The following is a 14,926-nucleotide window of genomic DNA, read 5'->3' on the forward strand; positions in this document are numbered from 1 at the left end:
CTTAAGCTAATATCACATGACACTAAGTACTCTTTAATTAGGTTTAATTTCATAAAATTTAGTAAATGTGTGCTGAAAAGCTGGCAAGCACTTAAACATTTAAATAAAACTGGCTAGGTAATGTTTAATGCTTTCAAAAGGGGGATCAAAGGCTGCTCAGTGAGTCACTTGTTATAACTACTTACACCACAGTAAAGTAGTATGTTCTCTGTCAGTAATCAACCTAGTTGACTTTTTTGAAAACTTGAGCTAAAACATCTAATTCCTTTTGCTTTGTCTAATACTTATGTATTTGGACATTTTTTACTTTATAATTTTGCTGCCATAAATCAGCTGTCTTAAATTTAATGACAAAAACAATCCACTTTTATTCCAATGTGAAGCTGTAGTAAAAATGTTAGACTAATTGTTTATGTGACTTTTTTGCATAGGTCTGAAAAATATGATACCTTGGAATACTATAGTTCAAGATACAGATGGTGGAAATTGCTAAATTATTACCCCTGTTAATAACACAATGTGCCCTACAGCAGGTTGTTTTAGCCTTGTTATACACTTCCATATGTCTTGATATTTTTCTTATTTATATTGAACATCTTTAGAGACAACATTATTTAAACAATGTATTGCTCTTTTGAGGTTCTGCAGACATTGTCACATGATGTTTTTTTTATAAAGTTAATATACTGTATAAATATGTAAAGAACTCTCACAATAAAGATATTAAATAAAACACCACTAGTTTTAGCCAAAGGCCTACATCAAATGTCATTTAATTGAATGATGCATCTTTCATTGTTGAAAAATAAATTAATATTTGAAACACAATTAATATTATGTAAAATATGGCCTATAGTAGGAAAAAAAAGAAGTATTAGAGATCTCAAGAAGTACTTATTGTAAATGTTTTTCAAACACATCAACAAAAAAAGTATTAATGGCCAAACTTTTGTGAATTTTTTGAGTAAGTACTTCATTTCTTGAATATATTTTGAAAAATTGTCTTTCAACAGTGAAAGATTTATTCAGTGAACTAACATTTAATGTATGCCTGTGGCTAAAAACTAGTGTTGTTTCTAAAACTTTTATGTGCCAGGTGGCTGGGGTACTCAGCTTGTAATCTCAGGGTTAGGGGTTTGAATCCCCATCACACTGAACATGCTTGCCCTTTCAGTCGTGGGGCACTATAATATTACATTTAACCTGTTGGCTGCCAAGCATTTCAGCTGCTACTGCAACTCCGAACCAAGTTCAAAACACAACTCTAATGCTTCTTCATTTTGTAACTTTTTCGTGACGTGATTTTGGATTGAAAGTAAAACAATTTGTAAGTAGGTCGAATGCATGTATGGTGCTGACATTTAGTGTTGAAGTTAGGTATTATTGAGAATGAATTAACTTGTCTGTGGCACTGTGTTACCGATTGGCTTGGATGAGTTATCTCGCCTACGGCACTGAACAGGTTAATCCCTCTATTTGTTGATAAAAGAGTAGCCCAAAAATTGGCAGTGGGTGATGATGACTAGCTGCCTTCTATATAGTCTTACGGTTCTATATAAGTGTTGGCTGGCACAGAGATCCCTTTTTAGCTTTCTGTGAAATTAAAAAACAAACCAGTCTAAATCTTTTATTTGTGAGGTTTGTATTTTTAAGGTAATAAAGTTAATAAGTTTATAAAAAAAAAGGTTTGCAAATATTGTGAAGTAGTGCTTATACTCATCAACAAAAGTGAAGTGGGTTTAGTGCAGTAGTCTTGTGGAAATTTGTAGAGAAATCTATTTAATGGTATTAATAGAATTTTGTGCTTGCTATGTTATGTTGTATATATGCGACATATATTTCACGTACAATAGTTTGGGATTAAAAAGGTAAAGTTAATTCTAAGTCATATTACCTAAAAATTTTTATTATGATAAAGAAAGTAATTTAAAAATGACTCAACCCTCAAAACAGTCTGAAAATAGGAAGCTTGGTCATATGTGTGAATAATTAATTAATTGAATGCAGTCAGATTAATGAGTCTAATTTATTAGTAGATTCCACTAATTGTCCAGATTTAAACTTTTTGTTTTTTCAAGTCATGTATTAGATAATATACATATATATTTATATATATATACAAGTAAACAGTTGAATTTGAAATTTTCTTAATGGCAAAGTTCAGTTCTAACAAATGAGAGTTGATATGCTAATTAATTTTGATGTGTTTACATTTTAGAGTTTTCAAGTTCCAGTTGTCTATAGTCCTTCAGGGAAAGAAATTCTAACTGATGGGAAGGATTATGATAATGTGTTTGTACTTGATGAATTTGAAGGACCAACTTATGATACCCTTGTAAAGTCTGGTCATAGAATATTGGGTTCAACAGCTTTGATTCAGTTTGCTGAAGCAAATGAGGTAAATCATTACAATGCATGTAGTGATGTATTTAAGCACACTTAGACTGTTAAAGATATTTAAGAAATTCAGTCTTAAATTAAGTAATAAGTTCATAATATTTAAGTATTTTAGATTTTGACATTGGTGAATTTGAAACATTTGTGATATGTTATTGAATACAGTTGAGAATCACAACAGAATCCATATAATTTTCTGTTCAGTTTAACCATTTCTAGACCAATTGAAACCTTTTTTGGTGTTCAGTGCATATCTGACTTCAGAAGTTAAAATTAAAATATTACTTCAAAGTCTATTTCAACAATGTTTAACTCAAAAATTTCAGAATTTAATTAGTGTAATTTGAAAAGATAAATTAAAAAATGTTAACTTTTATATTTGTGCAGTTTTGAGGAGTCTTACCTTTCAACAGTGCACTCATTCATTTTTGTTCTGCCTATCCTAAAACAGTTTTTTTCACTTGCTTATCACCTGTTAAGAATCCTTAACCAGTCTTTGTTTTTTTCTTGTGATTTTCATTCTCTGCCTGATGAATTATTATTACAGGCCTTTATTCACATCACATGCTATGATGTCATAAATGTGTAATTAAAATTATAAAAGTTGAAACTTTCTAATAAAATAATTAAATATTAAGGTGAAAGGAACTATTTCTAATGTTTTTAAAATGCTTATAAGACTTTTGGTAGTTTAAGATGTACAAAATTATAGAAAAATAATTGATTTTTTTAAACCAAAACTAGATACTGTTTAGTAAATTTGTTCTAAATTTCAGGCATTTTGGATAAATTATTCTGCACCACCCACTCTCATGAAAGTCTGGAAAGGGTTAAAAAAAATAACTGAAATTCTGTATATTCTTCACTATTGTATGTGTTATGCCCTTAAGAAGTTATCACAGGTTAATATTAAATGTTACGAATAGCATTAAGGTTTCTTTAATTTTACACTTTATAGATATCTCACTCTTAGTATATATTAAATGCCATTTATAGTGGAGTTAATGTTATAAACTTTTATTTTTCTAGCCACTTCCATACAATACCCGTCCTCTGTATACGACATCAATGCGTCAACTGATTCTGTGTTTTACTGGCTTCAGGAAGAAAGAAGATATGGTGAGTAGTAATGGATTAAAACACCAAACAACATTGTTATTTTTTGAGAATGATCCAGTTTGATAACATATCCATAAAGAGGAAGTGATGAATGATAAATTATTCAAATGTTTAGGTAAATGTTTTGAAATACCTAAAGTAAATGACTGTTTCTAAATAAATTTTGTTTTGTGTGTTTCAGTATTGTAATACAGAATAGTTCAATTATTTATGTGTTTTAAATGAGAATTTCAAATGTATCCTGATTTTCTAAAAATTCGTAAAGTATGTTTTTTGTTTTTAAAGTGCAATATGGCAACTCTGATTCATCATATGAGTGGGAGTATTAGGAAAGACTTCAACACAAAAATAACTCACCTTGTAGCCAATTCTACTGCTGGAGAAAAATATAGGGTAAGAATAAAAGTATCTACAAATACATTTTTACCTTTAAGAAATTCTTACATGAAGTTCCAAACACTGTTTTTGATTTTTTTTTTAATTCTATATACAAACACAGTATTTTACTTAATGTCCATTTATGATTTATTTTTCATTAATGATTGAAAATTCTCATTTACTGGTGTGGTTGGAAATATAAATTTTAATACATGTTAGCCTGGGAAGTGGACTCAGAATTTTATTAGCTATTTCCTATTTTGTTATGAATAGTAATACTTTTAAGCTGTTTTAACAAAGTTTTCTACTGTTTGCTTCCCTGTTATGAATTGTGTACACTAGTTGAACATAAAAGTCTAACATATGGATCATTAAAGACCAGTTTATCTTTCATACAGTACTGTGGTTAATGGTGTGTCAGTCTTTTATAAACTGTGAACATATAATCCTAAATAAATAATAATTGCAGTTTATCATAAGAAAGTTACAGCAGTGACAAAACATCTGTCGAGAGCAAATAAGGTCTAGCATAATAGTGACAATGAATCTGAATAATCAGATTGTCCGAGTAAACCAACTTTTTCTTTTCACAGTTTGCATATGAGGCGAGATGCATCAGGTACGGTGTGAAAGGGTAGCTACTTATAAACATTTTATTTAGAAGTTGTATATTGTACCTTGAATTGATAGTCTAATATTAAAGATAAAACAAGTGAAATATAGTGTTGTGTATAAATATTTATGGAGAATTTTGCTATTATTTGCTTTTGAACATTATGCTATGTAAACCCCAAGTAATAATCATTAAAAAATTATAATAAATTAAAAATCAAAACTAAAAACATTTTCTGTGTTGGTAAAGTTTTTTAGGGTTCACACATATTGAATAGTCTTGGGAAAATGTGTGATTTTTTAAAGCCAAATCTTAAAAGTTTTAGAAAATCATAGATTTAAGTAATTTAGTTTATCTTACTTTGTATAACATAATTTCTTTGAGATATATACTTTGAATATTTTATTCAAGACAGCTTTATTATTATCTCTCCCAAGCAAGTGATGTCAAAATTAAACTGAAATATCTTGTAAAATTAAACACCCGCTCATTCGTACATGGGTTACAGACTCATTTAGGTGTCAAATGTATATCTTGATATTGCATTTTGAAGTTTTAATGATAATAAAGAATTATATTTTGTTTCAAAACGTTTTTTCAAATTTAGTAATGTAATTCATAAAGAAAATGAAAATATTCCAACTTTCATCCCATTGGCATGGATGTTTGTACATGGTGAGGGGACTTTCCAGAGAAGGTTCTTTCTTTTCAGCTTATCTCCTTTGGGATCTGAATGTCCACCCATGTGTTTGCTGTGGATGGTGACCCATGAAGGGGGAGGAGTGGATCCTGATGGTTGAAGGATCTAATCCTGACACACTACTTTGGCATTGAATTTCTGTGATGGGTGACCTTGAGCATGTCATTCCTCAGGATCATTTAGCTGTTTCTGATGGGCTGGGGTCAACTGAGTACCAGTGTTGGACATTCTCAGTGGATGTTGTGGACATTGTCTGATGATTGTTTCTGGATATAGTGTTTATGAATTCCCAGTTGTTGCTGCAGTGCCCTTGTTTGGTATTGTGGTTTGTCCTGTCGTAACACTCCATGGTGGGTGGGTGTGGTCAGCAGGCACTGTATGTTTCTTCTTTCATTATGGATTTCTCAAAGCCAAATAAAATAATAATAAAAAAAACAACAACAGATAATCTGTAAATGACCTCATCTTGAAGACTGCATAGCAGTCTCCACCTGTACTTCTTTTTATTGTATTACATTCTTTGTTAAACAAACCTTTAGGACAAATGTCTCCCCCTTCCCTCCTTTTTTTTTTTTTTTACAGAAGAGTAACGTTAAAAGGGTTGCTGGTTCTCCTAAGTCAGTCAAGAAGCTATGATCTGGAGATATCTTGATGGAAACATTTACCCCATAATGCAGTGAACTCCTTGAATTGGAAGATCATTGGGGCTATACCTTTTGAAGTTACTCCCATGCTACTTTGAATTCCTCACAAGGAATTATTGTTGAAAGAAGTTTGAAGAACATCCTCTAGTCAGAGACCTTCACTTGTTTCTCCACCCAAGGAGTTTTTGCAGTAAGGCATGTCTCCACTTGTAAGGACAGAATTGAGCTGCTGCCCAGTGTTCTGATTTTGACATTTACATCACTGCATTTTCCCACTGCTGTCATGGTGGGTTATCTGAATATAAGATATTTCCAACCTGCTCAGATGTGTCCAATGTCAGCAGTTTGGTCACTCAAAGGCATTGTGTTGTAGTTCTTTGAAGTGTGCTTGATGCTGTGGCAAATATCATGATGCCTGTGAATGCAAACCTGACTCTCACTGTGTTAACTGTAGTGGCTCTCACCCCTCTTACATTAGTTCTTGTGGGTGGAGGAGAAAGAGGTATGGTATTTGAAAATGATTAATTACAGTTGTTATCATGAGACTTTGAATTTGTTGTCCTTAACTCTATTTTGGACATATGCTGCTGCACTATGATCCATTGCTACTGTGGGAGTGCAGACAGTTCTTTCCATGCCTCCAGCAGTCATTCTCAAACTGTGTAAGGAGTCTTTTGTAGTCTGTGAATTGACAAGTCAAAATCTATTCCTATATTTGTTCCCACCTTTCCTTTCAGTGACAACTCAAGTCCACTTCTTTTGACCTTGGCTTTTGGTGTCTGCTCGGATCCACCTTCTTTTGGACCTTAGATTGAGAATGGTTATTCACTCATGCCCTCAGTTGCATCTACTGACAAAGAACTACCCACTTGACCCAAGGCAAAATCCATAAAGGTTGACAGACCTTCTTTTAATGAAGAAAAATGATTTGGTCATATATCAAAGGATTCTACACCCTGTTTCTCTCCACTTAAATAAAAATAGTCACTTTAATACAGCACAACTGTTGAGGTCTGCATTTTAATCTAGATGGCATTAAGGCCTTGACTTTTATCATCCTGTGTATTTTTCCTTACACGATACATTTCTGAAATATACTGATACATTCATTTCTTGGTAGTTTTCATAATAACAAAATGACAGGTTGTGTGAAGGCCAAGTGTATGGAGTTGTACTTTGGCTAACTGACATGTGCTTACCCTGTTTTTTTGCCACTGTATACACTCTTGGAGGCTGTTGCTATTCATTTTCTTGGGTCATACTATCACTGTTTGTTCTCTCTACCTATCTTCTGAATAACTTCATGATAAATCAGACCTTGATGCTTTCATCAAACAGTTTCCATCTTTTTTTTAAATCTTGAGAGACTTTAAAAGCTACATTCCCAATTGGGATGGTGTTGATATTGATGGGAGGGACTGTTTAATACATAGTATGCTCTTGGATCACAACTTTTTCTCTTCATTACTTGTTATACTTTTTTTTTTGTACACTTAGTCAGTCTTTTACTATCAATGATCCTTCTCTCTGTTCTTAATTTTCTTGGAACAATATTAATATTCCTGTCATTCTGAGAAAGATTGGCTGTGGTTGATGTCACCCAACCCATGTGCTTTAGTGGAAGTTAAACCAAGCCAACTGGGCTTCTTTCATTGCCCTTTTTGAACTTGACCCTACTGTTGTCTGTTGATAAATGATTGTGTTGTAGCAGTGACTGACTGTATTGTCCAGGAAGCTGCTCAGTCTTTTCCAAGACTTTGACGTGTTTTACATGGCATCCTCATCCGTGGTGGATTCCTGTCTACCAGGAGCCACAAAAGGTTCAAAAATGGGCATGGCATAGGTTTTGTAGGTATCTGACTCTTTCAAACTACATTGCTTTCCATTGGTCATGTGCTTGTGCAGGTTAGGTGTCAAAGCCAAAAATCAACTTGGATTGTGTTTGAAAGTGGCATCTTTTCTACCACCAGACCCCTCGGTGTGGATTCCTGTACGTGGTGAGGGGACCTCCCAGGGAAGGTTCTGTTCTATCTGGTTACCTTCTCTGGGATCTAAACATCTACCCACGTGTTTGCCGTGCGTGGCGACCCGTGAAGGGGAGGAGAGGATCCTGGTGGTTGTGGGGTCCAACCCTAACACACCACTTTGGCCTCGAATTCCTGTAGACGGGTGGCCTTTGGGTGGCCCCTCTTGGGTCAATCGGCTGGTCCACTTGGGCTAGAGTCAACCAAGTACCAGTGTTAGAAGTTCTCAACGGGTGTTGCGGACATTGTGCCTGATGCTGGTGTTTGGGTATAGTGCTCACGAAACCCTGGCGTTGCTGCATTGTCCTTGCATGACTTTGTAGTGCGTCCCCTTGTAGGGCTCCATGGTGGGTGGGGTCAGTGGGTACAGAAATTTTTTCCTTTTCCTATGGATCCTGTCAATGGGTAAGCGACCACGTCTTGAATACTCAGAACAGCAATCTTCAACATCAGTAACACACGTACCTCATTTTCTTATATTACATTCTCTTTCGGAAAAACCTTTAGGGCAAATGTCCCCTTTTTTTATTCAAAAGGGACTAGAGGGACTTGCTGGCTCTCCAAAGTCAGTAAAGAAACTTCGATCTGGTGACATATTGGTTGAAACATCCACATCCCAACACATCTCCTCTTGAATTCAAAGGCAATTGGGGATATACCTATTGAGATTACACCCCATGCTATCTTGAATTCTTCACGAGGAGTTATTGTTGAAAGAGATTTGAAGAACGTTCCCGAGTCAGAGATTCTCGCTGGTCTCTCCACTCAAGGAGTTTCTGCAGTGAGGTGCATCTCCACTCGCAAAGATGGAGTTACACTGCCAACAAATACCCTCGTTTTAACATTTACTTCACCACGTGCACCTGCCACCATCAAGGCAGGTTATCTCATTTGCAGGGTTCGGCCATACATACCAAACCCTCTTCGATGTTTCCAATGTCAGAGATTCGGCCGCTCAAAGACATCTTGTTGTGGTTCCCTGGCATGTGCTCGTTGTGGAGGCAAGGACCACGATGCCTATGACTGTGACATGAACCCACATTGCGTAAACTGCAATGATTCTCACCCCTTTTACTTTCATTCTTGCCCAAAATGGTTGGAGGAAAAAGAGGTGCAGCGTTTGAAAACGACACATAACATTAGTTATCCTGAGGCTCGGAAATTGCTGTCCACAACTCCATCTTGGACATATGCTGCTGCACTTCATTCCACAACTACAGTGGGAGTGCAGACAGATCTCTGTGCCTCCAAGAGAATCGTTTTCAAAACAAATGAAAAGCCTTTTGACCTCCGTGGTTAAAAAGGTTGATGAATCGACTTCCACACCCATCTCTGTTCCTCCCATACCTTCCAACAAATCTCAAGATCCACGTCCTTCAGTTTCAAATACAGGCATTTCTTCTGATACATCTTTTTCTCCCACCACAAGAGACAAAACAATTATTCGTTCACGTCCTCAATCACTGGATTCCCCTTCCAATAACAAAAACCTGCCCACCCGACCCAGAGCAGGATCCATGGAGGTTGATAGACCTCCTCCGACTAAAAACAGTAAAGAAAAAAGACGTGGTCATAAACCGAAGGGTTCTCCAGCCACTTCACCTACCCGTTCTTAAAAATGGCCACCTTGATACAATGGAACTGTCGAGGTTTACGTTCTAATCTGGATGATATCAAAACGCTGATTGCTTCCTACCATCCTGTTTGTCTTTCTTTACAAGAAACATTTCTCAAAACTGCTGATACTGTCTCCATTCGGCAGTTTTCTCTGTACAGAAATGACAGGTTGTGTGATGGTCGAGTACATGGAGGGGTGGCACTGTTGGTTGATCAACACGTGCCCACCCTGTCTTTGTCACTCAACACACCCTTGGAGGCTGTAGCCATCTGTGTTTCCTTGGGTCATACCATCACTGTTTGTTCTCTGTCCCCTGGAGAGACATATGATCAATCAGATCTTGATGCTCTCGTTGAACAATTGCCATCTCCATTTCTAATCCTAGGGATTTTAATGGACATCATCCCCTCTGGGGAAGTGCTATTATTGATGGGAGGAGCCGATCTGTAGAGCGCATGCTCTGATCACAATCTTTCTCTTTTCAATACTGGTTCTTCCACTTACTTTCATGCACCTAGTCAGTCCTTTACCACTATTGATCTCTCAGTTAGCTCCCCTTCATTATTCTCCCATTTTTCATGGAGGGTTGACAGTAATCCACTCGGCAGTGATCATTTTCTGATCCTTTTGAGAGAGACTGACCGTGGTCGATGCCACCCTACTTGCGTGCCCCGGTGGAAGCTGGATCAGGCAGACTAATCCACTTTCACTGCTCTCGCAGAACTTGATCCTGCCATCGTAAATCAGCCATCAATAGACGACTGTGTAGCAGCGGTAACTGACTGTATTACACATGCAGCTGCTCAGTGTATTCCTAAAACCTCGACACATTTTCCATGATATCCTCGTCCGTGGTGGAATCCTGCTTGCCACTTAGCACGGAAGGCTCAAAAGCGGGCCTGGGATACTTTTTGTAGATATCCCACACTTTCAAACCGGGTTGCTTTCCAATGGGCCAGTGCACATGCTAGGTGGGTAAGACGTCAAAGCCAGAAGGAATCTTGGATTAAGTTCACAACCAGCATATCTTCTACCACCAGTTCCAAGATCATATGGGACAGGATTTGAAAGGTTAATGGGCACTACGATTCTATCCCCCTCTCGATCTTACTCTCTGATGGTCAGGAGGTGACTGATGTTCGGAACGTCGCTAACACTCTTGGTAAAAGCTTTTACAGGCTATCTAGCACTTCTGCTTGTTCCTCCACCTTTCTGGCCATCAAGACTCGGGCAGAGCGATCACCTCTTTCCTTTTGAACTGACTGTTTCCTTGACTATAATTGTCCCTTTACCCTGGTGGAACTAAAAATGGCCCTTCATCGGTCTGCCAGTACGTCTGTTGGACCTGATGATATTCATTATGACATGCTGCACCATCTATCTCCTCCTTCTCTTGATGTCCTTCTGATTGTTTTCAACCGGATCTGGCAGGAGAATGTTTTTCCTGATGCCTGGTGCCAGGCTATTATTTCACCTTTCTCTAAGCCAGGGAAAAATCCCAAGATTCCTTCAAACTACCGTCCAATTGCTTTGACGAGCTGTCTCTGTAAGACATTAGAAAGGATGGTTAATGCTCGTCTTGTTTGGTTCCTTGAATCAAACAACCTCCTCTCGCCCACCCAGTGTGGGTTCCATCGACAGCACTCCACCATAGACCACCTAATTCATCTTGAAACATCTATCAGAGAAGCCTTTCTCAACCACCAACATCTTGTATCAATATTCTTTGACATAGAGAAGGCTTACGACACAACATGGAGGTAAGGCGTTTTGCGAGACCTCCTTACATATGGGTTACGTGGCCATCTACCCGTGTTTATTAAAAATTTTTAATGGACAGGAGATTCCAAGTTCGTGTGGGTTCGAAACTTTCCCGTTCTTTTGTACAGGAACTTGGAGTCCCTCAAGGCTGTGTATTGAGTGTTACACTCTTCAGTATAAAGATAAATGCCATCACTGAACAACTCCCTCTCACTGTTGCAAATGGGCTGTATGTCGACGACTTTCACATCTCATGTCAGTCGTCAAACATGAGATATATTGAGCGGCAACTACAAACCGCCCTCAATTGTATACGGAAGTGGACTCTGGCGAACGGCTTTAATTTCTCTCTCTCCAAAACTGTATGCATGCACTTTTGCCGTTGACGGGGTATTCACCCTGATCCTGAACTTCATATCGGTGAAGTTTTGCTGCCAGTGGTCCCGGAGACCAAGTTCTTGGGGCTTATCTTTGATAGTAAACTGACCTTTATACCACACTTAAAGCAGTTTCAGGTCAAATGCACAAGAGCACTGAACATCCTCTGTGTTCTCTCTTCTACCAGTTGAGGGGCAGATCGCTGTTCAATGTTAAAGGTATATCGTGCTCTTATTAGATCGAAACTCGATTATGGATCAATGGTCTATGGCTCTGCCAGACCATCGGCCTTAAAGATGCTGGACCCCATTCATCACCAAAGACTTACATTCTGCACTGGGGCTTTCCGTACCTATCCAGTTCAAAGTATATACATTGAATCTCATGTACCTTCTCTACACCTTTGCCGTTTGCAACTATCTTTACAATATACTTCGAAACTTCATTCCTTACCAAAGCATCCCACCTGGAAATGTGTTTTCCTTCCTTGGTGGGCAGTACTTTTTCAGAACAGACGATCTGTCATTGCTCCGTTTGGCCTTCGTGATTTGGAGCAATTGGATGAATTGGGTCTGTTCTTGGATAACATTGCAGATTCCACAGGTTGGCCCATCCCACCATGGCTTATTACAGCCCCCAAATGTGACCTTTCTTTCAGTCACCTAAAAAAGGCAGATTCTCCAGATTGGAAGTACCGTCTTTTATTCAATGAATATCTTTCAAACAATCATTCAGTTCCCATTTATACAGATGGTTCCAAATCAGGTAATTCAGTGGGCTCTGCTATGGTTTGCTATGGGTCAGTAGTTGCACGCAGAATCCCTTCTACAGCTTCTGTGTTCACTGCTGAACTGTATGCCATATCTTTTGCCCTGGATCATATTGCAGCTGAGCAGTACTCCAACTGCACTATTTATACTGATTCACTTAGTTCTATACTTGCCTTGGAATCACTACACGTTAGCTCACATCCTATTCTCGCTGATATTTGAAACCGACTGGCCCATTTCTCATTAGCAGCTACTTCAATCCAGTTTTTCTGGATACCAGGCCATGTTGGTATTCGCGGGAACGAGCTTGCAGACATGGCAGCTAAATATGTCTGCTTCAGCACCATCACTCCTATGCCTATTCCGTACATGGACTATGGTGTTGTCTTCAAGGCTCGGCTCCGTGCCAGCTGGCAGTCCACTTGGAGTGAGCAACGTGACAACAAACTTTTTCAAATCAAACCCAAAATTGGACTTTGGCCATCTAGCTTCCGTAAAGTTCGGAAGGAGGAAGTTGTTCTCACTAGGCTTGCATTGGTCACAGTTTTTTAACTCATCATTTTCTTTTATCTGGAACTGATGCACCAATGTGTAGTTTGTGTAACACTCAAATCACTATCAGCCACGTTTTACTTTCTTGCCATCGTTACAATTCTCAACGACAGCAATATTTTAAACAATTTTTTTCCCAGGGTCAGTCTGTAACATTGGACAGAGTTATTGGTGATGGTGACTCTGTCCACCTTGATAATGTTTTAATTTTTTAATGGCCATTAATCTTTTAATCTCATTTAAGTGTTGCATATTTATTCATTACATCTTTTTAATTGTGGTTCCTTTTTTACAGTTTTAATCTCTCTCCTTCAATTTGACATTGGACAATGGCCAGAACATTAAATAACTCGACACCAGGACTGGAAAGGCCAACTTCAGGTGACTAACGCTACTGTTTGAACTACTTGTTAGTCGTCCTGGCGAGTTGTTATTATACTTTTGCTGCATATCATTTCACACTTTTACTACTTAACTTTTTAGTACTGGCCATATTGACTCATAACCCGGAACCAGGGCTGGAAAGACCAACTTCAGGTGACTGACGGTGGTTTTTATACTTACCTGTTAGTCTTCCTGGCGGGTTATGATCATTACCATTTTGCTAGAGTAAATATTTTACAACTTTGTTGACTGGATGTCAACATTGGTTTTTACACCATTTTCTGTTTTAATTGCTGTTTTGTTTTTACCTTCATTTACTTTTACAAATTTTACTCCATTTACTTGACTTTATCTTTTTACTGGACATTTGGCTACTCATTGTTACAATTTTGCTATGTATCTTTTAAAACTTCTATTTTTTTACATTTTGATACTGGTTGTTATGACACATAACCCGGAACCAGGACTGGAAAGACCAACTTCAGGTGACTGACGGTGGTTCTTGAACTTACCTGTTAGTCTTCCTGGCAGGTTATGATCATTACCTTTTTGCTAGAGTAAATACCTTACAACTTCTTATACTCTGCCTTCTATCTTAACATTGTAGACTAGGTGTCAACATTGGTTTTATACTTTTTTGTTTTACCTTCATTTCCATTTATGTCTATTACTACATTTATTTATTTATTTTTTTACATTTTTACCGAATGTCTGGCGCAGATAGCCTCGCTGCTTTGTGCCATAAAACACTAAATCAATCAATCAATCAATCAATCTACCACCAGTATTAATATTTTATAGGACAAGATTACTTGGCATCACCTTTTTATCTCCCTCTCCACTAGCCAGGAACTTGCTGATGTACAGAGCATCTCTGATACTTTTGGTGAAAGCTCTTCTTGTGCATCTCTAGAACTTTATTTCTTCTCCCACTGTCTTGGCCATCAAGTCTGTTGAAACTCAAGCTTACACTTCATAAGCTGTATATGATGATGTTCACTATGAGATGCAGCACCATCTCTTTCCTGTCTCTCTTTGTATAGTTTTAACTGGATCTTGACAATGGGCTATTTGTCCTACCTTTCTCTAAGCCTGGGAAGTATTCCAAGGTTTCTTGTAACTATTGTCTAATTGCTTTGATTAGTTATTTCTGAAAGGTCTTAGAAAAAATGGTTAATGCTCATCTTGTGTGGTTTTTTGAATCAAACAATCTCCTCTCTTCTACCCAATGTGGGTTTTATCTCTCCACCGTGGAGATCGGGGAAGTCTTCCTCAAGAGCAAACATCTTATTTCTATGCTTTTTGACTATAGGAATGCTTACAACAGAACATGGAGACACAATTTTGCAGGACTTTCACTCCTACAGATTATGTGGCTATTTACCCATTGTTTTCCAGATGTTTTATTGGACAGGTGTTTCAAGTCTGTGTGGGTTTGTCACATTCATATTTCTTTTTACAGGAACTTGGAATCCATCATGATAATCATTACACAACTTCCTCATACTGTTTCAATTGTGTTGATTGTCAAATATGAGGTTTATTAAGCGGCAGCTTCAGTCTGCTTTCAAGTGCTTGTTTAAGTGGA

General features: G+C 37.5%; 1 protein-coding gene across 1 annotated transcript in view; it reads left to right on the forward strand.

The window, feature by feature from the left end:
* Nucleotides 1-14,926, forward strand: part of LOC143232370 (protein ECT2-like) — a 70,635-nt gene that overhangs the window by 11,072 nt on the left and 44,637 nt on the right. The window contains exons 4-6 of the mRNA XM_076467713.1: nucleotides 2,219-2,398; nucleotides 3,427-3,516; nucleotides 3,802-3,909. Coding sequence (XP_076323828.1) covers nucleotides 2,219-2,398; nucleotides 3,427-3,516; nucleotides 3,802-3,909 — 378 coding nt within the window. The remainder of the gene's footprint in view (nucleotides 1-2,218; nucleotides 2,399-3,426; nucleotides 3,517-3,801; nucleotides 3,910-14,926) is intronic.

The sequence above is a fragment of the Tachypleus tridentatus genome, chromosome 11, assembly GCF_004210375.1.
Source record: "Tachypleus tridentatus isolate NWPU-2018 chromosome 11, ASM421037v1, whole genome shotgun sequence".
NCBI lineage: Eukaryota > Metazoa > Arthropoda > Merostomata > Xiphosura > Limulidae > Tachypleus > Tachypleus tridentatus.